The sequence below is a fragment of the Mustela nivalis genome (assembly GCF_964662115.1).
Source record: "Mustela nivalis genome assembly, chromosome: 12".
Lineage (NCBI taxonomy): Eukaryota > Metazoa > Chordata > Mammalia > Carnivora > Mustelidae > Mustela > Mustela nivalis.
This window is the reverse complement of record NC_139031.1, coordinates 72,797,141-72,823,560: the sequence shown is the minus strand read 5'-3', so window position 1 is coordinate 72,823,560 and position 26,420 is coordinate 72,797,141. Positions and strand designations below refer to the sequence as shown.

At 42.7% G+C, this 26,420-nt stretch overlaps 2 protein-coding genes across 28 annotated transcripts in view; one reads left to right on the top strand and one right to left on the bottom strand.

The window, feature by feature from the left end:
* The window catches only part of ADAM22 (ADAM metallopeptidase domain 22), a 232,637-nt gene extending 222,195 nt beyond the window's left edge, over positions 1–10,442 (top strand). For 24 of the 27 annotated variants that reach the window (XM_082692349.1, XM_082692353.1, XM_082692324.1 and 21 more), the window contains one exon: positions 1,469–1,658. In XM_082692349.1, the coding sequence (XP_082548475.1) occupies positions 1,469–1,489 (21 nt within the window). In that variant the 3' untranslated portion in view covers positions 1,490–1,658. Of the gene's footprint in view, positions 1–1,468 lie in introns of all 27 variants that reach the window. The other 3 variants (XM_082692344.1, XM_082692343.1, XM_082692347.1) reach the window with 2 other exon arrangements.
* SRI (sorcin) lies at positions 9,889–25,274 on the bottom strand. Its single transcript, XM_082692370.1, has 8 exons — positions 25,120–25,274; positions 24,050–24,133; positions 22,029–22,098; positions 15,890–15,933; positions 14,929–15,076; positions 14,588–14,701; positions 13,012–13,070; positions 9,889–11,372 (listed from the first exon to the last, which is right to left on the bottom strand). The coding sequence occupies exons 1-8, from the start codon at positions 25,168–25,170 to the stop codon at positions 11,346–11,348; spliced, it is 597 nt and encodes a 198-aa protein (XP_082548496.1). The 5' UTR covers positions 25,171–25,274; the 3' UTR covers positions 9,889–11,345.
* Positions 25,275–26,420: the final 1,146 nt, after the last annotated feature.

Sequence of the window (26,420 nt, the reverse complement as noted above, 5' to 3'; positions counted from 1 at the left end):
CTTCCCTTTCTGCAAGTGGTCACTTAACTAATTTTTATAATCATTTGTAAGAACATGGGGCTCACCGAATCTGAAGTCTGAACCCTTTACTACTTCATACCATCATCTGAGCATCAGCCCAGATCCTCTTTCCCTCAGACACCCCGCAGACAGCAGACACCCCGAGTAATCATTCATTTTCACTAGTCTCCACCAGCAGGGGTCATTCACACATAGACGTCCTTACAGTTGAGAAATTTGATCTCTAAAGGGTGAGAACACAGGCTGCTCTGCCACAGTCCTGGAGTAGCCAGAATGGGTATTCAGAACAAGATTGCCGTGAAGATTGAAGAGAACCTATTAAGGGAACCTGTATAGAGACATCCACATAGTCACTTAGCTGTTCCTGCTTTTTCTTTCCCAGAAACTCATTAGGTATTCAATGACATGCCCCAGATTTTCAGTAAAAATGGAATTGGATGTAATTTAATTCATAGTGGTCTTAGACTTTCCTTATTCATGTTTATAAAAATGCAGCCAAATCCTATTGCCTGGAAACAATAGTTTATCAGCTTGATTGTTTTCCTTTTTTTTTTTTTTTTTTTTTTTAATTGGCCGTCCTCTGGTGAACAGAGTTGCATTCATATTTGGTCATGCCGAAGTTGTTTACCATGCACTAAAGCAATTACTGAACATTGTAGAAATGAGATATGAACAAGACCAGGGTGTACAGACCTGGTGGGAGAGACAAGGTGAGGGAAAAGGCGGGGGAATTTAACGGGCATCTTGCTGTGGAAGCATCATTCTACTCTGATGGGTCAGCTGAGAGAGGACAGTCTTCTGGAAGGTAGCGATGGATCTGGGGAGCCGACGGCCAGGTCGTAGGCACATGGCAGGGATTTCTGAGTGAGTGGTGGTGGAAGTGACGGAATCACGCTTTCCTAAGGCCAGTATTGTCAGTGCGGGCTGCACATGAGAATTGTCTGAAGGGCTTTTAAACTATGCTGATGCCAGAGACCCACCCAGAAAGACTTCGATTTAGTTGGTCTGGTGTGCTCTCTGGGCGGTAGCATTTTTAAGACCTCCCCAGATCATTGAAATGTGAAGCTGGGTTGAGAACCACGGCGGTAGTGGGCTCAATCAGAATCCTGGGGAAGAGAAGTGTGTGCATGGTTTAAAAAACCGATACTCTAAATTATTTCTTTGGTGATGTAATATTTATTCAAATTCTTGAGTAACATTAAATGGAGATGTGAGGGGTTTTGTATTTAAAGGTGGCAGTTGCTAAAAAGGTTGAGACACAGATTTAGAGCAAAGAGAAAGTTAAAACTTGGAAGGTTTATTATATCCCTTTATTCAACTTGACACAAGTGTGCTTCCACAACCACACAAGTACGGCTGGAATCACCAACTCTTTTTCATCTGTAGCTCAGAATATGCCTGTTTCCTGCTTTCACAATGTGTAATTTTGCTTTTCTCTGTTGTGCAGCTATGGGAGACCTCCATTTAAGATCCACTGTTTACATGCGATACATCAAAACTGTTTACTTCAACTTTTATAGAAACCCAGCCTCACGGAATCACTGCAAATCTATCTGCTCTTCAGACAATACAAAGACCCTCTGAGATGCCCCAGAGGAGAGGAAGCGGAGTCTCACATCAGGAGACCATTTTCTTTTTGTCATTGGCTTAGGATCTAAGTGAACCATGAGAAGAACTACTGAAATGTTACACTATAACATGGGAACACTAAAGGTACTGGTATGCTCCTGGATAATCCGCATGACAGATATATGTAGAAATATCACTAAAATTAACTCACATGACCCAAATGTAGCAAGTTTCCCAAGGGACAATAGTGGATTCAGAACTGACATTCTGAAGCACATCCTCATTGTAGACAGCAATGCTCTGTGCATGAAGCTTCTGTTTATTGCAATTTCCACATTTAAGGAAGCAACATCCCATAATAGAAACTAGCATGCAGGGTTAAGGCATCTAGGATTTGTCTGCAGGACTTTAAAAGCTTTGAGAGGCCAATATCCCATATGCTAACTCTAAACATGTACCTTTATTTTTTGTTTTGTTTTTTTTTACCTTTCATATTTATATTCGCATACAAGGACAATTGTACATATGTAAACATTTTTAAAATAAAAAAAAGCAGCTGTTACACACAAGTGTATTTTGCCAAATGCCTAAAAATAGTCACAGTCACATCATCATCATCCATCAGATGGTCTCTAAAGATGATAAGCAGATGATGTTGTAAATACAGTGGTCAGTGCTGTCAGTGTGTCTCTACATCGTTGGTGTTCGTCCAAACCATGTGATAGCCCTTGAAACCGTGCACAGTCTGGGGGCAGTCTTACTGAGTAGTTAATTGAACCAGAGAACAAAATGCCCAGCAAAACTTGGGGCCCGCACAGCTGGCCGGGGCAGGAGTTGAGGAGTACAGCTGCTCTCCTGCTTGCCTCCGGGCAATCGGAGGCCGATGACTGACTCTGGCCCCCCCCGGGAATCCTGCGAGCTGCCTGTTTCCCTTCTGGGGTGACAGTGCCTGCTTCAGCAGCTGTTAGCTTTCAGTACCAGAGTACTGCTGGCTTCACCCTGGGGGCCTGTGAGGCCCTCGGCAGCACACCCCGCTGAGAGGAAGCAGGTGCACCAAAGACGCACGAGACCATGGGCCGCTGATACATTGGTTGCTTCCAACTTGCCAATATGCCAACCCTCTGTGGCCTAAATTTTTGTTCTCTGACCAAAGTTTTTAGCCACCCTTACCTGTAAAGTGAGTAACTTATTTTAATATAAGCAACGTTTACACTGTTTATTAAGGAGATTTATCATCAGTGGGATGTGAGTCCAACAGGCTATTCCACCCTGATGTGGAAGCAAGATGGTGAGGGTTGGTTCTCCCAGCCGGGCTGGGAAGCCTCACTGGGCCACGAAGGGTTTGAAGAAACCCGAAGCCACAAGTGTGAAGGCAACTCTGAAGTCACCCAAACAGCTGACAGGGGAAAGAATCTGAGGTTTCGAACTCTTATTTTTTTAATTCATAGAAAAGTGAGAAATCTATATTGAAGTCCCTTCTTTAAAACCAGAATTTGATGAGCTGTTATGATGCAGCTCTGTCCTTCTAGAAGAAAACTTCCCTGGGGAGGCTACTCTAGTGAGCTCAGAAATCTATGGAATCGGTCAGATGCTTTCATGTGAAGAGTACTTCTGCATTTTCTAATTTTCCCTCCTTTTTCTTGAGAGGAATGGAATCTGCAGACAAGATTTCAGAAATATCCTCTAAATTCAATCTCTCTCAGTTGTATCCATGGTCAAATTCCATTTCTTCTTCATGTGTAGTCATCTTAGATGCCCAAGCTGAAGGAACATGTTAGAGGCAGTGTTTTATAACCTGTGCATTTTATGTCTTCTGTAATGGACCTCTCTTCTGAATGTCTTTGAAAAGGTTTGACAAGCAATTTAATCATTCAAAAATATAAAATGTAAACAGCATTTTTCATGACAGGAAGGGATGTTATCGTCGATTCTACAATAAAATGATCGATCAGATTAAGATTTGGGTGAGTGTTGGGTGACCATGCCGCATAGCTCAACTGAAGGACAGGAGAGCAGACAGATTTGAAGATGTAGCAAATAAAGTGGCTTTTGACCAAGATCACTTTAATGTGCACTGAATGTTTTCTGGTATTGAGTGTATAAAATGCTAATGTTATAAGGTTTATTTTGACTATAAAAGAGTTTATAGATTTGAATGTAAGATACCTTGTGTAAATATGCTTCTTAGTTATGATTTCGCAAACCCTTATTTGAAAGAATTCACAAATGGTAAACCCCTCACCACTCCCCCTTCCTTACTTTCTCAATTATTTTTACATGAAAATTATTGCAAGTGAAAATCATTGTTACATGCCTTTTGGGAGACATGGGTGTTTATAGTCCTCCTCCTTGACAATAAGCTTCAGATGGAACTGAATGAAAAGCATTTGCTTCATTTGCAGAGAGATTATGATTTTGTAGTAGCTTTGGATATCTAAGAATGTTTGAACATTCTCATAGCCATTTGCAGAATTCTTTGACAAGTTCATAATGTCAATGGGTAGTTTTGAGAAATACTTCAATGTGTAGTCATGGTTGGTATTTAGATATATTAAATCTAAATATTTGTGACTTTTCACCCACGGAGGCAGGGAAAATGGACCTGTGGCATTCAACAGAAGCACAGCATTATTATTTTTTTAATAGCGATTTTGGAGAGGAAACTTGAGGTCACCTTAGCAGTTTGTATCATGCAACCAATCTTTATAGCCCCCAGACAACTCTAGGACCATTCTACTACGCAGAGGAGAGCAGTTATTTGGCCTTTCTGTTCCATTGTATGCCTTTTTCTTCTCTTTCTAAAGTTGTGTGTGTAGATAAAACTTCAGATTGACAGCCCGCTGCCTGAGATGTTCCGTCTGTCCACGGACAATGCGTAGAGCAAACTCGCGTTTAAAGCAACATTGCAATCTCTTTATTAAGAATGCCAACAAGGGGGTGGGGGCAGGAGGGAGCCTCTGAAGGAACGGAGGGGTCAGACTGACTGGTCTGTGTCCAGCCAGCTCTTTATTTAGTCCGGAAGTGGCACCCTCCTCTGGAGTTTCCTGGCCGGAAGGTGATCCCTGGGGCACCTGCCAGTTTGTGGAAGGGAATAAACTCAGAGTGCGGCATAGGGTTTTCAATTTAGTGTCGTTGCTCTATATTTTAAAGAAACCCAGTGCAATTCCTTAAAAAAAAATTTTTGGTTTATAAAGTAAATGTAGGGTTAAGATGCCAAATACACTTTTTAGTTTGAGATACATGCTTTATGAAGTGATGCTACAGTTTCTCATTTCCCCCTTGCTTTAAAAAGGCTTTTAAAATTGTCTTTTAAAGGTCAGTCTGCTGTAGATTTCTGAGCACAAGACTGATAGGGTTTCTAAAAGAAGTTGCTGATAAAATTAGATCTTTTGTGTACTTCCAGAAGAGGACTATTTATATTTGAATTTCATAACAGCCTTCCATTTCTTTTTTTTTTTTCTTCTTCTTCTGTTGATTCCCTTGCAGATTTGCATAATTTAATCCTGTCCATTGTCCCAGATCTCTTGTGGCTACTTTACCTTTTGCTTTTTTAGATTTTGTTCTTTACTTTTTGCAATTACCTGTGAGCCAGAGGAAATGTGGTGTTTTTACTCACTGTGTGTGTTTCAGAATCAAGGTGGTTTATTTATTTCATCCATTCTTCATTTCCTGTTGTCATGTAGTTCTATTTTAACTTATATATTTAGTGTTTTAAATATTTCCTTGTGTTATTCAACATGATAATAAATCCTTACCCAAAGAGAAGACCATTTTACTTTATTCTACTTTAACGTAAAGGAAGGGTAGCTCATTGGGAGGATGCCTAGTTGCTGGCAGAGTAAGGGGGAAGAGGAACAGATGCGTCACCATGTGAAGGGAGTGAAGGAACAAAGGGAGGCCAGAGGCTTGCGGCCACAGCCTGACTAGGACAGTATGCCAGCGGCTGCCAAGGGCGCCCCGATGGGCAGCGTATTAGAAATGCCACCCTACCAGTCGGTAAGTTCCCATTAGTTTTCCAGGAAATGCTCTGACTTCCATTGGTGGCGTAACATCTGTTTCAGTAGAAAGTCTACTTTTTCAAGAGAAAAAAGATCTCATTCACTTCTTAGGTTTTCCTCTAAAACTGCCACTCACGTTTTTGTTGTTCAATGGAGTCAAGGTGAATTTCTCATTCTGCTAACTTAAATATATATAGGAAGCAAACATCTCTATGGAATAGGGCTTAATTTGAGGCTTGGTTTTTTATTTTATTTTATTTTGTTTTGCTTTTCCCCTCAGTTTTCCAAGTGGATAAAACTACTCTGATTTTGGATGCACCAACTTTTCCTCCTGGCGTGGGAGTGCTAAGGACTTTCATAAGCAGCTTTCCTTATGCACTGGGCTGTGAGGAGCCCAAACCACACTTGTGAACCATTTAAGAGGCAGCAGCCCATCATCTGGGGGTGTGTGTGCGTGTGCGTGCAGCCACACCTGCCGGAACCATGCACGCTCATGCCCTATGTTTGTGTGGGCAGGTGCTTTTAATCCTGAAAGGAGCTTACCCACCACACCTGCAGATGTAGAGCAAAGATGCAGCTGGACTTCAGAAATCAGAAATCAGGGCATATTTGTGTTCACATTTTTTTTTTCATAGCTTTGCCAGAGCCCCCCAAATGGAGCACCATCTGGTTCAGTCTATAAGTAGAAAAACAAAACATTCAAAAAAAAAAAAAAACCCTGCCTAGTATTTTTGTTCTTTATATCAGGGCCTGACGAACAGGAAGCATCCTCCCTATGGAGTTTGAGAGATGCTTCCAGACCCTTCCTACTTACCAAGTTGCTCCCCACCAGTAGCTTGTCAGCCCTTTTCTCCTGACTAGGAACTGTCACTGTCATAGAGGTAAGTCTCCCCCACCCCGCTTTTTTTCCTCAGCTTAATTGGCACTGGGGAGAAACACAGGGGTGCAGAATGCGACGTGGGGGGAGGAAGAACCTTTAGTCTCCTCGCTTTGGCGACTGGGCATGGATTATGCAACTTTAGAAGTCACTGAGAGATTGATCCTCAGATACGTTTGAGGTTGGAGAGAGGGGATAGGAAGCAAGCCTTGGGAGGTTATGGGGCTTTTAGTCCTGTCATAGGAGCAGAATGGAGAACTCAAAAGCCAGGCGTGGTCACTGGGGATGTGGTGGGGACAGAGTGCTTCTGGAGTGCCTACAATAGACTCGTGAGCTTTGCAGTTTTACTGAGCGGTTGGCTCTATAAATACTTCATGGGCCTGTCCAAGATGGGCCAGTCATTCTTGCCTGGTGTGCCCCTGCTGCATTATTCATAAAACCTGGATTATACTGAGAGGTGCTTCAAGGCTTGCAGGTTTTGCTCCGGGGCATCATTATTTCATGTTTTGGGGTATCTTTGAAATCAAAACCAGGGAAAATGTAGGGGGTGTTTGTTTTTTTACAAAAAGGCATACAATGAGATGAGCGATCTTAAGATAATGCACTTAAAAATCATCAATAAAGTTTTCAAAGAGTTTATGAAGGGCATTTTCCTCTCAAGTTAAAAAGTTTCAGAGGTGGATTTTTGTGTTCTAATGTTCAAGTTCTAAAATAACGTAGCCCCCAAATCTTTAAACACAGTGGTGCTAAGTTATACCAGATAACAATTATGGAAAGTGCTGGTATGAATTAATTTATTTAGTAATAACACAAGAGTTCTTGCTACATTGTATGTGTATATCACTGCCTGGTTTAGAAACCCCACTTTTTTTTTTTCTAATCCAGCACAATATCCAACTGTGATTCTACAGCTGGTCTTTTTAATGGGAAAAACGACCCAGCACCTCTGTTTTGTATAGAAAAAATTTTTTTTAAACACTAACTTCAAAAGTGCTTAACAAAAGGTTTATTTAGGATAATTAAGCATGTATGTCCTTTTTTAACCTGCTGGAAGAGACATGCCCCTCCAATCTAGCATCCCCAAAAGACAACTTCTTTTAGAAACTGGGCATTTTACCTAACCATAGCAGTTTATAGGTTAGCCAAGGTAGGTCTGCGCTAGTGTTTCCCACAACCGTCATCTCTAAGGGGTGAGGTCCATCAACAGATCATGGAAGCCACTTCGTGGGGAAGTGTTAATAGCGGCATGATTTCACTTTTGGTAACCAGGTGATCCCGTGTAAATACTTAAGATTGGCTTCATTTTAATGTGTTCTCTCTGCTCCTCTGCACTTCAGGTTCTTAAGCTATTTTAAAAATAACTGGGTTTTGGCAATCACCAACTGAAATGTATATGGCAACTGCTTTCCTGAGCAAGTGTGATGTGTTTTATGGCTGTTCAAGTTATCAAGTTGTTCTTATATTGTAGGTAAACAAAAATCTTACTGTTTTTAAAGGTCACTGTTAACTTGTTCAAATTTCTGGCACAATTTTATTAGTAACTCACTTCTGAAACTAAAAAGATACCACAGTTTTCTATGTTACTCTCATTGTAACATCAATAAAGTGACTTTCAATAAAAGATTTTATGTTATTTTGATGCCTGACTCCCTTTTATCCTGTTTTTCTCCCCATCGCTGTTTTCTCTTTAGTAAGCCTTGTGGTGATCCTGTTGGGAGTTGGTTCTTCTTTTTCTCTTTCCTCCTGTCCCGGAAGAGCCCATCAACACGACGAGAAACAGAGATCCTTTAGTAAAGGCTGGCCGCTCAGTTTGTGGGGTAGTCTCCTCAGCTGGCCGGCAGGCAGTCTCCCATTATCCACCTGCCTTGCCTCAGTTACCTCCTACCATGCCCAGACTGACCTGCTGTATCCAGACGGACAGCCCCGGTGGTGGGGCTCCCGTCTTTGACTCAGAAGCATCGTGCCTTGGATGGACTCCGCCTAGCTTCCCAGTCCACTGCCTAAAGAGCTGGCCCACCTGGCTGTCTGCCTCTCACATAGCCATTTCACCCTCTGCTTGCTCTTTACCTTGGCACACACTTCTCTTGTCTTCAGCACCCAGTCTGCTGAGGAAAAAAGTAGTTCTAGGTCATCAAAGTACAGTTTTAATGTGAGAAAAACAGAAGCCCTTGACTAAGGGTTTGTATGTTTATTGTGAGATTTTAAAAATTTATGATTTCATATAGCTGCAGGTCTTAGAAGATTTAGGCACAGAATAATTCAGGTGAACACAGACACAGAAAAGCACAGTCTTGTTGGGATAGCAGAAGTTTTAGCTCATGTTGCCTCTCACACCTGGAACTCCTGCTGAAACGGAAGTCTCCCCTCCACCTCGGTTCAACAGGAGAGCAGGCTGGGATGAATTCTCTATCACTGCTGTGGTGCAAATCTATGCCAGCTTCCTCAAGGAAGCGCCTGGCTTCCTGTAGTCACATCCATACAGAGTGCTTGGGAAGGATTACATACAGGTACTTTATCTCTTGCAACACACGTCTCCAAAATTAATTAAAATTAAAATTAAAGCTTTGAGTTGACATTTTTTGAGGAACTTAAACCTCCAAATAATTGAAGTAGTCCAGCTTGGGCTCACAGCCTGGCCCAGCTTCAGCTAAATGCTTTAAGAATAGATCAAGAAACTGTTTGAAGAATTGGGTGAACCTGCAACTGAAAGTATACAATGAATGAAACACAGAACCCGCATAAAATAGAAATAAGGCAACCTGAGATTCGCTTGTAATGAAGACTTTGGCTGTAATTAAAGAAAGGGGATGGATACGTCAAATTTGTCAAGGGGAAGGAAAGTTTCCAAGTGCAGGACATACTGAAGACAAGGCTCCATGCTTTCAGAAAGAAACCGTGAAAGCAGACGGAGAGAAGACTTGCTGTGAGGTTAAAATGGAATTAATTAAATATTTCCAGGGACACAGGTTTTTTTTGGATACTTCAGCATTTATCCAAAAAGCAAATTCAGAACCAAGATGGATGCAGCAACATACCTTGGGACTTAACCAAAGTGGCAGGATAGTTCAAATAGGGTCCGTAACCTTGGGGCTGGCCTTCTTCCTTACCACATTCGAGTCACCCAGGGGATCACTACTTCCTTAAACTGCCACTTTCTCATGGGAGGAGCTGGAAGCCAACAGCAGGGGCTGGGACTCCAAGGGTAACCCTCCCTCCTCATCCTGAGCCCTCTCTGGCCCTTTGTTGGGACAGCTCAGGCTCAAGCCACGTTTTCTGGCCTCTAAAGCAGGCTGCCTCATGGTCTGATAATGCAGGCCAGGTGTGAATACTTGACATAGATACGTAGCTAAGGTTGAATAAATATTTATAAAATTAATATATTTTAGCAATATTTGAAAAAAAAAATAACCAAGTGAAATGAGGTTGAAGATGTTTAGAAATGCTTTATTTTTTCATTGGTTGACAACTAACTGATCATCTGAATGGTAACACTCACACTGTGCCCTGAAGTAAGACACATATTCTGCTCACAGGGAGAAAAGAGGCGAATTTCATTGATTTCATCTGTTATGCTATTGCAAAAAAGAGCAAACCAGGCCAGTTTTAAATTTAACAAACAGAAACATTACTGGTGCTTATTATACCAACACATTTTTTTCATATTCAGAACTACCCCACGAAGGAGCATGAATCTCCTTCTCCAAGATGAGGAAGTTGAGGCTCCAAGAGTATCTGAGATTAAATCACACATTCAGGAAGAGGCGCAGCCAGAATGAGAATCCAGATATTTCTTAAAAGCACATGGCTTAAATATTCGAAGAAAAAAAAAGTCTTCCATTACAAGTGTAATACTTGTTTATCAGTGTATTTGGAAGAGTAGTAGGAAGGAAGAAAATCAATTCTTGACTCTGACTCCCAGTGGGGACAGCACCAACATCGTGTTCCTCTCAGTCTGGTCCTTTTGCTGTGTATATTTTCTAATGTGAGTGTGAACACATGGCGTATCAAAATGGACTGACCAGTATTTTAAACATTATCATCTGATTTTAAAAGGAAAGTGCACGCGGTACAGAAAATGTGGAAAGGACTGAAATCCATAAAGGAAATTCCAGTCACCTGGAATCTCAGAAGCCAAAATGACCACAGTTAATATTTTCCTATATTTCCTTAGGTTTCTTTTTTTTTTAATCGTTTTCTTTTTTACATAGTGAAGCTCATAATTTACAAGATTTTTAAGTAGAGCTAACAAAGGTCTACATACATAATGACAAAGAACTTGGTGACAGATTGTATTTGCCACTCAACTGATTCAGTGAGTTTTCAGGAAAAAATAATCTCTTAGGCTCCCTGTCTAATCACGTGGCCATCAAAAATGTGTGAAAAAGCCGGTGCTAAGTTTCTGCTAAAGCAAACCCGGACGTGGATTACCATGGGTTGTGCATCCATGTGAGTATTAATCATTTACATGATAAGAATACTCCATACATAAAGCTTTTAATACCATGTAAAAGCTCTTCCGGGAAGAGACAAGAGCTGTAGTCTGATGAAAAGGTTTTTAACCAGTGAAAAATATATACCACGGGACTTAAACATTCTGCACACTGAATTTTACATAAAAGAGGCTTAGTCAGAGGATAAGGCATCACTGACAATGGCTCAAGGATGTTCCAAATGGTGTAAGAGACTTGATCTTATCATTGTAAAATGATAACTTATTATCAACACTAAAAACTTCCATTGTACATCAAGTAATAAACCTTCCTGACAGCTATTAAGGAAAAGCAGCACCGCAAGGTTACACACGTTACTGCAGGCAGAGAGTAAGAGCAAAAGCGAACTCCAGTCGGAATGTTGGTCACGATCATACAGCTCCTCTTGATTTAAACACTCATGACACACTGAATGAACTGAAAGAGAGAAAGGTCCACGTTACCCTGCAACATCGCAACAAACTGTAGCTTCTTTTTAGGCTGTTGATGTTTTGTTTCTCTAATTTGAATTACGGATCAAGAGAGATCCCTTTCTAAAATAAGAGTGCATGATGGGTGGAAAGGTTGGTTTTGTACAGGAAGCCATTCAATGTAAAGCCCAGTGAACTTCTCTTCTTACAGAAAGCAGATCTTACCTGAATGGATAAAGAATTATTGAAATTCCGAATATGTCAAGACTCTAGAAATGGCCATGGTAAAAGGAACCTACTCAGAACAAACAGCAGAGTTGATACTGCTCAATCACACGGGGTCTCCAAAGGACACAGTATTATCCCACCACTCACAGAGCACCTATAACAGTTTATTCCCCTAAAATCTGCTTTATTAAAATAAATTCTGGCACGCAACTCTATGTATGCACAGAAACGAAAAACATGACCTTTCCTCGGCGATTCAGAAACCCAGGTTTAGAAGCATCAGTATTTTGCTGTGAAATGTTTGCTTCACTCTAAGGCCCAATAGGCTCAGCTTTTCTATCAATTTTCTTTGTCATTCTTCTGACACCAGGGAGGCACTGTGTGCTGCTACTGCCTGCAGCACTCCCACAAAGCCAAGCTGATTGTCCCTTTCAGGTAGAAGGGAACTGAGGATCAAGACATTTAAAATCTCTTATGGGGCCCATGGGAGGCCATAGCTCAAGCACTTCCCACTCCACCGGCCGCCTCTCCGTCTTTGGAAACAGGGACAGATTAGCACCAGAGACAGACGCTAATGCACACTAATGAAAACACACCTTTAAGCATTAGAAATAAACATATTTACACACAAGCCTTTTTAAATGATCAGAAAGAACCGTGGCAGCTGCCGAACAGAAAGTATGTTCATCCTTGTAGTTTGTAACAGAGAAACCTTTTAAAGCATTCAGTTATCACAGTGATTTCCATTCTGAAGGTGTTTTTCTTATCAATCCATGGCTGAGCGGAAAACAGAAAAACTAAACATCTCCCTAGCTTTGTTATGTATATCCATCCAACTGCGGCCATCCAAGATGGCACCTGGCTACATTCACACTGGTTATGTGGCCTTGTCCAATCTCATTTAGTGTGGCTGCTCAGTAAATACATGTTTTAAACTATGACTGAAGTCTCTGTCTTATGTCCTCACTGAACAACACAGATGTGTCAAGTACAGCTTTGAGCTGTTCAACTGAATTCCCAGGGACAGAGATACTTGTTCAATGAAGGCAAAAACAGACACAACATCTGCATGGTGTTTTCCAAGGACATTTCTGACTGAGATCTCCCAATAGCTCAGGGAACAGGGCGTTACTACTTCCTCTCCTCAAACAGTCTTGGAGCAACGAGGAAACCTGCCTCTGTGATCCAGCCAGTGAGACCAGGTGGGCTTTGAACCAAGTCTTTCAATGCAAATCAAACAGTGGTCTATAAGTAAGACTAGTAATAAATGAAATTAATAAATTGTGAATGGTAACTCCTGATCATTTAAACCTTCATCACAGCATCCTTAAGATGCTTTTAATGGCTAACTTCAAAAGGGAGGCCCAACTAGCATACATCTTATTCATCCACTAAGTTTTGAATTTACGGAGACTTACATCATCATATGGGAAATTCACAACACCTTGCTGAGCAGTATCCCGTCTTCGAAAGCTGTCTGTAAAACACCATAGTAAAATTTATGGTTATTTTTTAACACCTGAAGTCACAACAGGTAATTATTTTGCCACTGGGTTCAAACTGCAGTAACATCTGAGTTATAAAACTTGTAAAACCAGCCAACATAAACAAAAGCCCATAGCACAGAAGCCAACTATATGAATGTGAATGGATTTAATATACAACAAAGTAATGCAACAATACAGAAGTTATCCAATCATCTTTCTCATGTGGAGCTGGAAAAAAGCACCATATCCCAAAGTCAGTAAAAGCCATGTGACTTCTGAGACCATTATTTAGTTGTAATGAAGACAATAGAATTTCAAACTTTTAAATAATATAGTGTTTAAGTAGGAAATGGATGGATGGAGTCCCTAATATGGCAAATGGGCTGTGATCAAATATTCCATCTGTCTGAGCTCTGTGCTACTGAAAAGGATGGACTTAAATAAAAATAACAAAAAAACTGCCCTCATGTTCTTGTTAGGATGCAAAAAAATTACAAACCCAGGTATTAATAAGTAAAAGACTTGGTGCCCGGGTGGCTCAGTGGGTTAAGTATCTGACTCTTAATCTCAGCTCAGGTCTTGATCTCAGGGTCATAAGTTTAAGTATTGCACTGGGCTCAACGCACAGCATGTAGCCTTCTTTAGAAAAAAAAAAAAAAAGGAGAGAGAGAGAGAGAATAAGACTAAAGAGAGGAGTGGAACAAGAAAAATATGCAAAAGAAAGAGAAGAGGGAATAGAAAAGTAGAGATTACAGATATACCCTATTTTAAGAAGTCCATATAGCTGAAACAGATGACCAATTTAAACAATTTCCAACAGGAGAAATTAGGAGAGAGAGCTATAAATGAGTATTTTCTCTCTTCAAATAGTTTACATTCTAGGGGAAATCACAGAATACCGCTCATATTCTGACCAAAAGTACATAAATTAGGTGTTCACACTTTGGAACATTTTTGTGAAATTTAGGTAAGGTTATTTTCAAAGCAACTTACCACGAATCTGAAAGGATTTCTTTCTTTTTTTTTTTTTTTTTAAAAGATTTTATTTATTTATTTGACAGAGAACACAAGTAGGCAGAGAGGCAGGCAGAGAGAGAGAGAGAGAGAAGCAGGCTCTGCACTGAGCAGAGAGCCCAATGCGGGGCTCGATCCTGGGACCCTGGGATCATGACCTGGGCTGAAGGCAGAGGCTTTAACCCGCTGAGCCACCCAGAGCAGGGAGCACAGTACCACACGGGGCTTGATCCCAGAATCCTGGGATCATGACCAGAGCAGAGGGCAGATGCTTAACCGACTTTTTTTTTTCTGGGGGCAAAAAGAAAAAAAAAAACAAAACCCAACCATTATTCTGCTAGATACATTTAAATAGCAGTATTTTAAAAAGCCCCTGAAGTTGGGGGGGAAAAAAGAGAAGACTGCGGACAACAGAAGTTCAGAAACACTGGAAAATGAACCACAAACGGTGTCTTCCCAGCCCGAGGAGACAACACCACCTCAAGGAACACACCTGTCAAGGCTCGCAGTTTGACGCAGCAGGCGATGTAGTCATCGAAGGTGATCTTGCCATTGGTGCTGTAGCGTTTAGCAATGGAATTCACAGCCTGTGGACTCAACCGGAAGCCTGAGGAAGAAAACAGTTAAAGGATAACAAAAAGACCATTAAAAATAATCACAATTCTTTCAGCCTGGGAGTACTCACTTGAACTGTGAATATGACTAGGAAATATGTATTAGGTGGTTAGTTAGGAATAGACACTGCTTCTAGACAACAGAAACAGCCTTCACGTAAAGTTTCAGAAGTGACAAAGCAATGTCATGGGCCAGATGGCTGGAGCCGGCCGTACCCACCCATCGTGGTGAGAGCCTTCTGCAGCTCCTGCGGGTCCACCGTGCCGCTCCGGTCGCTGTCAAAACTGATGAAGTGTTGTCTCCAGCCGTTCAGCACAGCCCAGAGTTCTTTAAACTCATTGAAACCCATTGTGCCGGACATATCTCTCTGAACTGTCATCAAGGACTAGAGCATCTTTAATTTGCAACATTTTCTAACGAATAAATCAAAGATCAAGGATACGTGAATTTAATGTTCTTCCTGCTAAAAAAGGTTAAAAATGTTGTATGTTCGTCTCAGTGTGATGTATGAAAAGATACTCTCGTGATATAATGAAAAGGGCCTGTGGAGAAAACCCTGAGGACGTATTTTCACTGTGGGAAGAGAATCTGTGTGATGTGATCACGGGAAAGGAAGGTGGCCACAGGTGAGCCACACATGAAAAGCAGTCTTGTTTCTGGAACTGGGCTGTACTTTCTGGGGTCCCGGGCTATGCTGCTGGGGTCTGGGGGGGGGGGGTGTCTTGGTCCTAACGTTCCCTTTTGATACAGTCTTTTCAGACCCAGGGTTTTCACTTCTAGGAAGATGAGATGGGACGGAAGGCGGTGCAGGGTCAGCGCCAGCTAAACCGAGTCTGATAGCTGTGATGTGAAAAATTCCACTGCTTGAAGGTCAGGTGTGAATCATACAGAGCAAACAATGACAGAGCAAAAAAGCTTCCCTGACCACCCCGATTTCTATACTTGGTCTCTTCTGAGGCTACCTTGAATTCCTGAATAACCAACATTCTGTTCACTAAGCTCCTTTCCTTTTTCACATCAAATTATATCTTATAAGCTAATGATTTCAGAAAACTTTTTTGTGATCATTTGTCATCTTATGTTTACTGGGTATTAATTCTTGGATGAATTCTTTTAGGAAGAAATTTGGGGTGGTGGGTTAGGAAAAAACCCTCCAGACAGCAATCAAGGTAAAGGATACATCCAGCATTGACACCATAAGCCGACAAGTCTCCAGGTTAAAAGCTGTTAAATCAAGAAAAGTACACACATATTAATACAGTTTCAAAAATCACATTACATTGCATACATTCAAATTAATTAGGGAAGTGACTATTTATATACTCTTACTTTTATAAGCTACTCAATTTATGTGGAACTAAATTACATGGAGCTTTGAAGCAGGTTTTTTCCAGATAGAGGAGATTCCTTATAGAACCCAAATTTGATTTCTTTTTTTTAAGGTTTTATTAGGGAGAAAGAGAGAAAACACAAGCAGGGAGGAGGGGCAAAAGAAGGAGAAATAGGCTCCCAGTAGAGCAGGGAGCACAGTACCACATGGGGCTTGATCCCAGAATCCTGGGATCATGACCAGAGCAGAGGGCAGATGCTTAACCGACTGAGCCACCCAGGTGTCCCCCAAATTTGATTTTAACAACTTTAATAGAAATATTCTAGGGGCACCTGGGTAGCTCAGTGGGCTAAGCCTCTGCCTTCGGCTCAGGTCATGGTCTCAGGGTCCTGGGATCAAGCCCCGCATCGGGCTCTATCCTCAGTGGGGAGCCTGCTTCCTCCCCTCTCTGCCTTCCTCTGCCTACTTGTGACCTCTCTCTGTCAAATAAATAAATAAAATCTTTAAAAAAAAAAAAAAGAAATATTGTAAAAAAAAGTATTGTATTGTATTGTACAGTTAATATATTTGAAGTTGGTGGGGAATGTTAAGATATCTAAAATTTGCTTCAAAAGAAAAAAGCCAGATTAACAGATGAACTAAAAATGGCAACACACAGTTAACTGTTAAGTTGGGTGGCAGGTGCGTAGTTCCCTGCATCATTATCTCTGGTCTTGGATATGCATAACATTTTCTATGATAGAGTCTTTTTAAAGTTTTATATACCTTCTTGCCTTTGAAACTGAAATATATTGAGATCAATTCACTATGGTGAGGGAAGGCAGGGCTACTCCGTTCCTGCTCCTACCAGACTATAAATAGCTGGTTTTGCTAGTTCTATTTCATTAGTTCATTTATCTTTCTTTCCCCTTACTATCATGCACTGAATGGTAACCTCCTGCCTCGAAGAGCTTCTGACCTGTTTTTACACACAATAAGTTTATATATGAAACCAGATAAATACGCTTGCCAGAACTGTGTTCAATAAGAGCACTCTCTTGGGTTAAGATACAATGACCAATTCAGGGACAGCCACTGTTCAGAAGCCTTCTGAGTTTATGTACAACTTGAGCATATTCTGAGAGAATTTCTATAGCTCACTTAGAAAACAAAAATAGAAAATACACTTATTGGCTAATGGGTCTACTGATGATCTACCTAAGCATTAGCAAATTACACAGAAAGAATTCCTTGCATCTTACATTGTGTTCATGGGAACCAATGACTGGAGAAATACACAGGTACAGAGAAGCTGTCAGGCTATAGAAAGCAGAAGTGACAAGGGTCAGTGGGCCAAGCTGGCATAAATTCTGCAAGTGTGAAAAGGCACATAGAACAATTTTACAGCTCTTATTAGCTTCATTTTTATCTCCAACCAAACTGAATTTATTTATTTAAAGATTTTATTTGCTTAACAGACAGAGATCACAAGTAGGCAGAGAGGCAGGCAGAGAGAGGAGGAAGCAGGCTCCCTGCTGAGCAGAGAGCCCGATGCAGGGCTCGATCCCAGGACCCTGGGATCATGACCTGAGCTGAAGGCAAGGCTTTAACCCACTGAGCCACCCAGGCACCCCCAAACTGAATTTAAAACACATCTGAGCTTATTACTGTAATGTCTCCAAATAGTACAAACTATAGATTTTCCCCTCTCTCTCTTTTTTTATTTGACATAGAGAGACAGTGAGAAGCGCACACAAGCAGGGGGAGGGGGAGTGGGAGAGGGAGAAATAGGCTTCCCACTAACAGGGAGCCACATGCGGGGCTCAATCCCAGGGCCCCAGGAACATGACCTGAGTCTGAGGCAGACGCTTAATGACTGAGCCACCCAGGCTCCCAGGTTTTCCACTTTTAAAAGATTCCTGTGTTTGGCATATCCTGGAGTCTGAAATAAAAGGTGGGGAACTATTTCTTTTTTGGCCTTGCAGAACTCCACCTAATCCATAGATACAGTTCTCTGAAGTGACAGGAGGCAACACTTTTCCACACTTTTGGGAAAGAGCTGGTCGGTTCTTCATTCTGACTTCTAAGTTGTGTGGAGGTATGAAGCCTCTTCAAGCTAGACCAATGGTTCTTAGCCCTGGGTACTTATCAGAATCACCTGGAGGCTTTCAAAGATACCGGGGCTGCACCTCAAACAACTTTTTTTCCAGGATTAGTGAGATATAATTGACAAATAATGTTGTGTAAGTTTAAGGTATACAATGTAAAGATTTGATATATGTATATACTGCAAAATGTAACTACAATGAGGTTAGTTAACACATCCATCACCTCACATAGTTAACTTTTTCATGTGTGTGATGAGAACTTTTAAGATTGACTCTCTTAGCCATTTTAAAGTATACAATACAGTATTATGTACAGTCATAACCACAGAATTAAATCAAAATACCTAAGCATGGAACCCAGGCAATTTTTTTTTTTAAAGCTTCTCAATGGTTCCAGTGAGCAGCCAAGGCTGAGACCACCATTCTTCTGAGTGAGAGTCCTGAACCAGCCGTGTTAGTGTCATCTAGGAGCTTTTAGAACAGCATAATCTCAGCCCTTAACTATACCAACAAAATCAGAATCTGCAGTTTAATATGCTCCTCAGGTGATTTATAGTCACATAAAAACAGCTGGTCAGGGCACCTGGGTGGCTCAGTCATTAAGTGTCTGCCTTCAGCTCAGGTCATGGTCCCAGGGTCATGGGATCGAGCCCCGCTCATCAGGCTCCCTGCTCAGCAGGAAGCCTGCTTCTCCCTCTCCCACTCCCCCTGCTTGTGTTCCCTCTTTCGCTGTGTCTCTCTTCATCAAATAAATAAATAAAATCTAACCCCCCCCCCCCCAAACAACAACAACCAAAAATAGCTAGTCAACCTGGACGACCATCATCTGGAAGCCTGTTAGAGATACATTTCTCAGGTCTCCCCTCACATCTTCTGAATGAAGAACTGTAGGACAGAGCTCAGCTACCCAGTGATGCTGACACAACTTTAGTTTAAGAACCAGTGCTCTACAGGGCCTGGGGCACCTGGGTGGCTCAGTGGGTTAAGCCGCTGCCTTCGGCTCAGGTCATGATCTCAGGGTCCTGGGATCGAGTCCCGCATCGGGCTCTCTGCTCAGCAGGGAGCCTGCTTCCCTCTCTCTCTCTCTGCCTGCCTCTCTGCCTACTTGTGATTTCTCTCTGTCAAATAAATAAATAAAATCTTAAAAAAAAAAAAAAAAAAAAAAGAACCAGTGCTCTACAGGGCCCGATAACCACTAAGTAGACCCAACTGTTTGACTTTAAATCAAGGATTTTGAGGGGCTGTGAAGCAAACACCTTCCCTGTGTCCCAGGGCTATGAATGGCACCATTGACAGTGACATTAGGAAGCCCAGCTATCTGGTCATCATTTGTGAGAAGGATTTAAAAGGGAAGGAATGAGATGCGCAGTAAATAAAAGTGAATGAACAGAAAATTCACCATTCCACATAGTTCTAATGAACTAGAACAGCAATGTCTAGTAAGTTTGGGTAGGGAAAAACTCTTGCTCAATTTTAGCTGAAAATTTTCACCCCAGAAATTGCTTTTATTAATGCTAATTCTATTTCAAATAATTTCAAAAGAATCTTTGCTGTAGGGGCACCTGGGTAGTTCAGTGGGTTAAGCCACTGCCTTCGGCTCAGGTCATGATCTCAGAACCCCACATTGGGCTCTCTGCTCAGCGGGGAGCCTGCTTCTTCCCCTCTCTCTGCCTATTTGTGATCTCTCTGTCAAATAAATAAATAAATAAAATCTTTAAAAATAAAAAAAGGATCTTTGCTGTAATTTTACTTTTACTCTCTCCCTTCTGTTCATTCTGTTAGAATGCTTTATACATCTTTTCTTCTGGTAGAAATCCACAATGTAATGGACCCAGCAGGAAAACCCTACCTTTAGTTCTTTCTCTCAACCTTACCACAGAGTAGCAACTACACTGAAGGGAAAAAAAGAAGCTGAATCATGGTCTTACAGTCTTGAGCAACTTCTCTTACCAACCCTATCTCTGGGTATGACTGCTTCCTTTTAGCCTGCAGAAGCCCCCTGTAGGTACTAATATCCCTCTGCCCCTCACCTCACCTGTATCTGTGTTTTTTGGTTTAGAAGCTGGGTTTAAAAAACACCAGTGGCTGTGTATCTTTTGCATTATAAACTTCACAAGCAGGATGGTTCAGTGGTTCCTTACAGGCTCCACAACTAGAGGACAGTAAGCAAATAAACTCAATCACATGGTTCTGATGACTCAGGAAATGTCTTCCCTAGAATGCCATGATCCAAGACCATCACTAACCATGATTTCCTCATAGGAAATGTTTAAAACAACTATTCTCCAAGGATATACAACCCATTTGTTAGTAAGATTTTAAAGCCTGCCACACCTCTTCTACCAAAAGCATATAGAAGAATAGTTTATGTTGGGACATAGCTCATTCTCATAAACCCTGTAATTAAACCAGGATTCTTTGTTCACTAGCCCAGACTGCTTGAGGTGGTTAACAATGAACAATATAAATGTATTTCCTACAACAGGAAAAAAAAAAAAAAATCCCCTTTCTAGAAAGTGCTTCTTTTTTAAAGGACCAGATTAAATGAGAAATGCAAAAAGTTCCTCTTTCATATTAATTTCTCCAACTAGAAAATATTAATAGGATACTGAGGTCACATAAAAGAAAGGATGATTGAAATAGAAATGCAATTATTATAAAACAGAGAGTCCTCCAATAAATATGCCATATTGAACAGTTTAAAAATGCCACTGTAAACCTTCTGGTGTCACTTCTAGTTTGAGCATTTTAATCCACAGTTTACTGACAGCGAAGGCTTCACTTCGATGTTCTGTCTCAATTAACCGCTGGCAAAGTTGGCAAGTCACTCTTCTCTACCTTGCATGTTTGTCATGGTCAAGATCTGATTTGAAACGAAGAAGCATGTGGTAGTGTGGGGGACGATGAGAGAGCCCTGTCTGGATGCAGCCCCTCTGCAACTCAAGGCAAAGAGCTCTTTCAAAAGGCAGGAAGGTGGTGTAAGCACGGGATTACAAGGCAGCAGATCCAGGTTCTGAGGAACTGAGGAGAAGGAGAAGGAAGACTAGTACGAAGAGTTTAGAAATTAGGAAGGGCACTTCTGACTCAGCCTGCACAGGTTCTCTGAAGTGAAAAGAGAGATGAAGACAGACCCAGGGGGTCGGGGTGTCACAACGAGCATTCACATGGCCAGCAGCCGGCTCAGAGAGCGGAAGTGCAAACTGGCTCCCTGAGGACCAGGGGTGGGAGGGGGGACAGGACCAGCCACTCAGAACTAGACCTGGGGCAGGTCACTCAGGGACCAGCTGCATAGGACCAGCCACCCCAAACCCTAAGTGCCATGAGGCTCAGGACAGAGAAAACTTTGGGGAAACAGCCATAAATGTGAGCTCCTGTCATTGATGACACTGGACCTGGAGGATTTCATTTCAGCACCTTACCTCATCATCTGCGAAGGAGGCCATGGAGACTGTCTCATGGCTTCCAAGGGTTCCCAATCCAAGAGACCCACTAACGGCCAGGCAGGTAGTATAGTATGGCGTATTAACAACTGTGTTCAAATCAACATATATAGTTTTTTAAGATTTTATTTATTTGACAGACAGAAATGACAAGTAGGCAGAGAGGCAGGCAGAGAGAGAGGAGGAAGCAGGCTCCCTGCTGAGCAGAGAGCCTGATGCAGGGCTCAATCCCAGGACCCTGAGATCATGACCTGAGCTGAAGGCAGAAGCTTTAACCCACTGAGCCACCCAGGTGCCCCAAATCAACATATTTGATAATAAACCGTTGAAATTAGCTTTGGCAATTCTAATTTTTGATAGATCAGAAAAGCCCAGTGTCATTGAAGGCTATCATCATTACGTAACAGTTAAAATATGAAACACAAGAGTACTTCTAGAGAAACTCTGGGACTGTCAACTCACGTTTGTATCCTCCAGCAATGCCCGACTGGGTCAGGCATCTCTGCAATTCATCAGCATCTATTTGCCCATCCTTTTGGGGGGGAAAAATTGGAAGAGGAATTATAATAGTGATTTGTACCCTCTAGTGCTCTACTTTCAGTATATTATTTCAGCAATAATGACCAAGAAAATGAGCATTTTCATGCATGAGATTTTTTTTAAAGGAATGCCTTCCAAAAAGAGGCATTCCTTTCCTGATTCTACTTTCAAAAATAATTTAATGATGAAAGAAAGACAAAATTGTTAAGTCCTCTCCCACAAATGCACAATTAGGGCCTTAAACAAAAAATACATTTCTTGATGCATAAGTAAAGTCGGCATTCAATTTCAGACTCTATTTTAAATAATTATTACATAAGAAATCACAAAGTCAGGAAGCTGTTTACACCTATATTTTAGTAATACCAGTATCTTTTCATCATTTCCTCTAAATTCTTCAATTAGATCGGGCATTATATTTTCAAGTACAAGGTTCCTCTTTTTAATAAAACACTGAGGTGAATTCAGCTTCTTCCACTGATACATAATTTTATTTTTAATTTTTTTTTATTTAATGGGGGCAGTGGAAGGACTGAGCAGGGTACACAGCTGATATTCAAACAAAACACTTGGATGAAACAAAGAGAGGCCTTCGTGATCCCCTTGGCTTATGAGGCGGGGAACGGTTTTCCAGAACCACAATTAAATCTGGAAGACACAGGTTCCCAGGGCTTATTGATTGTCTGACCAAGTTCAGAACCAGATAGATGTTATATTTAGAGATTTAAAAATAAAATACCCAAATCCTTAAGTCCTCCTGTTTAGTAAATTCTAAGTGAGGAGTAGGATCAATAATTTTAAAGACAATGGATACGCTGATGTAGGCCAGGGCCGCTGCAAGCTAAGCAGGTGGGGTCACTTACAGGGCGGGAGGCAAGGCAATCTAAGAACTCAAGTCTTGAGCTTTGCCCTGTCTTGTGGTTTCACAGATACAGATCATTAACAGATGAAGCAGATACTTTAAGGGAATTCAGACTCAATTTTCCACTCAATTTCTTGAACTATATTTCTTAGAATCTATTCTGAAAGGCGGTCTTGGGTTTTTATCCCAGAATACTGGCTATTATCTTCATATGGAGATTGTGTTATTTCTTTCTTTTCATCAACACAAAGCTAAGTGGCATTCCTAAGGGCCAACATCCCTTCTGGGTAGCTCTGGGTTATACCAGCAGTGTATTTACCATACACAGTGGCCTGGGGAGCTAGGGAAGCATCCTCCCTCAATGTACACCACCATCTGTCCTACAACTCAAGGTAGAGAATTGAAAGTTCTCCGGGAGGGAGCCAACCTTCATTCTCTCTCGGTCACCAGACCACCACACCTTACAAGGTCATAAGAAGAGCTGACCTAAAATAGCACCAGCATCAAAGAGAAACTGTTCACAAGATTAACTTCCTGTTACTAAAGGAGTAGTAACTTTCCTATTTTGAAGTTGGTAAGTATGTAACATTAAGTACCTATTTCCTAGGGGTAACTGATAACAGTCAAATTCAAACTAAAGAAAGTGTCCTTTAGAATCTGACCACGTAATTACTGGTACGTCTCTTTAAGGTGTACAAAAAAGGGTTTAGTGTTCACCAGAGCTGGAATTTCTTCTCTGGAAACCACCTCAGACTGTGACAATTCAGAGTTCTAAAAACATCTTTCTACTCTACATATCTTCACGGTACACTTACAGCCCCCAATTCCTATTCAATCGGACTCTAATTCAATCACAAATTTATCTGTCAAGTGAACGAACATAAATACAGGTAACAGTCCTAATTTGTTCTGAATATTCAGAGATAAGTAACCAAATATACATTTCCTTCTCGCTTTTTTCTTTTACAGAAGCAAAGGGATTCTCTTCCAGAGGAAAAGTTCTTTTTTCCACCCCACTCTAACAATGCCTAATACAAACGTAGACTCTGACAATGCTTTAATATTAAGGGGAAAAGCTAACCTGTCCAGCTACAGCGGCAAAGTAGCCATAGAGCGGATCCTGAGTCTGTCCGGGAAACGTAGGTCCTCCGGGAGCTCCTCCATACTGTAAAACAACAAACACAAAACCATCATTCCCGCTGAATCCAGTTTTTTTCTCTCACCACTGAATGCTTTTGTGGAAAGCCTGGCAACTGCCCGCCGTTCACACGGATGGATCACCACCTCACCACCCGGCACGCTTTAATTGCAATTATTCTCACCCCAGCAGAATTTAAAAACTGGCAGCTTGGACCAAAATGAGTTGTCCTGGAAGTGACACCTGCAGAAGTGAAGCAACTTTAAAAATCCCTATTAGCCTGCAGGCGACTGATTAAATGTAACCCAGGCAAGCAGCTTAAGGGCAGGGCTCAGAATTGTTCTTTCACTTTCCTAGCATTTATGGTATTTTTCAAAGCGTTCTGAGACAGGTGTAGCCCAGGCCAGGCTTACGTGTCCCGGTTGGACTATCTCGCGGCGAGCACCTGGGCGGGGGACGCGGCGAAGGAACACTCCGTCTCGGAAACAGTTCCCACGACGACGCGCATCCCGGGAGCCGCGCGAGGTGGTCTCCCCTTCACCTCCACCCCGAGGGCTTCTCCCCACCTCCACGCCCACCCTCGCCTCCCCGCGGTCTTTCCCCGACTTTTTTTTTTTTCTCTGCTTTTAAAGAGGGGAGATGGATGCCCGGACCATCCGACATTAAAATGGCTGTTGCTCTCCGGGGAAACCGGGAGGGAGAGAGGAAGCCAATACCCAATTCGCACAATTTCACGCCGCGCACCCCCAGGCACGGGGTGGGCTTCTTGGGTCCAAATCCACCCGCGTCTTGAACCCAAGCAGCCACCCGCAAGGTGAAGGGTCGGGGAGAAGGAGGGAACCCGAGGATGAGGCGGAAGGGCAGGGGCCTGGGGCGAGGCAGCGGACAGGGAAAAGCCGGGGGCGGGAGGCGCCCGGGATGTCGCCTCGGAGAAGCGGCCCAGTGCGGCCTCTCGGCGTCTACGATGTAACAGGGTCGTGCCCGGGCCGCGAGCCCGCGTGGGTTGCACTTACCCCGCCTGGGTAGTACCCGCCGCCGGCGCCAGGGTGCCCCGGGTACGCCATGGTGCAGACTGCGCCGCCGCCGCCGCCCTCGCCCTCCCGCCGGGGCCGCCCTGGAGCGCACCACGCGGGCGGCGGGGGACGCGCGCCCGAGCCGCCCCCAGCGCCGCGCTGCGCTCGCGCCTCGGCCCCCTGCGTGCGCACCGCGCGCCCCTGCGCCTTCGGGGCTCAGGTCGTGCGCAAGCGGCGCTCCGCAAGCGCCGGAGACCCGCGACGCCGTGCTCGCCGGCGCCTGTCCTCCCCGCGGCGCGAATGGCACATTCCAACACCAGTCCGGTGCCCCGGGGATTCTTTATTTCTTCCTACTCCGGCTCTATTCTGATACTTTGAAACATTTTAGACAAACTTTATTAGTCGGGGCTGCCGGGCTCTAAGCCGGGTACGGTTTTGTGAGGAACCGGCTGAATGCAGTGGGGCCGCTCTTAGATGCCTGTGAGGGAAGGAGGCGCTAAAAAATCAAAATATGAAAACGCCCTTGGAAAACAGGAATAAACTTCAGGAACTGCGTGCGGAAGAGCGTTTGGCTTGCGGTTGCACGTTTCACTGAACGGCACCCGGGGTGTTTCCTTGCGAGGGGACACGGTCAGGTCCTGGTTGAGCTGGGCGTGACAGGGCTTGGGGAGGACAGAGGGCAGTGACTGGCAGGGCAACCCCGCCCAGGTTCTTAGAAAATGAGTTGTCTGAATTACCTCGATGATTCAGGCAGAACAGTGGCTCGCTCCAAAATTACTCAGCTCCTTTTTTTTTTTTTTTTTTTTTTAAGATTTTATTTCTTTATTTGACACAGAGAGAGAGGGAAGCAGGCCCCGCCGAGCAGAGAGCCAGATGTGGGGCTCAATTCCAGGACTCTGAGATCATGACCTGAGCCAAAGGCAGAGGCTTAACCCACTGAGCCACCCAGGCGCCCCTCAGCTACTTTTTACACCCGAAAAGTTTAGAGCTAAGAGTGTGCTGGTGAGTATTTACTCAGGAAGCTGAGAGGTTACAACTATTCCCTTAGGTAGATCCAGAAAGTGGTTCTCGTCATTTTTTTCACCTGGTTGAACCGCCTGATGAGAGCAATTGAGGAGTGAGATTTTCGTTTGGTTTTATTTCTTGTCATTTTAGTCACAAAGGATTTTTTTTTTTTTTGTCCTTAATTTTATCGTTTTAAGAAATTCACTGAGGAGCAGCATTCACGGTATTTGCTCTGGCGGTTGCGCAGAAAAATTGAGACTCATCAACATTTAACAAATATTGGAGCACCTGCAGAG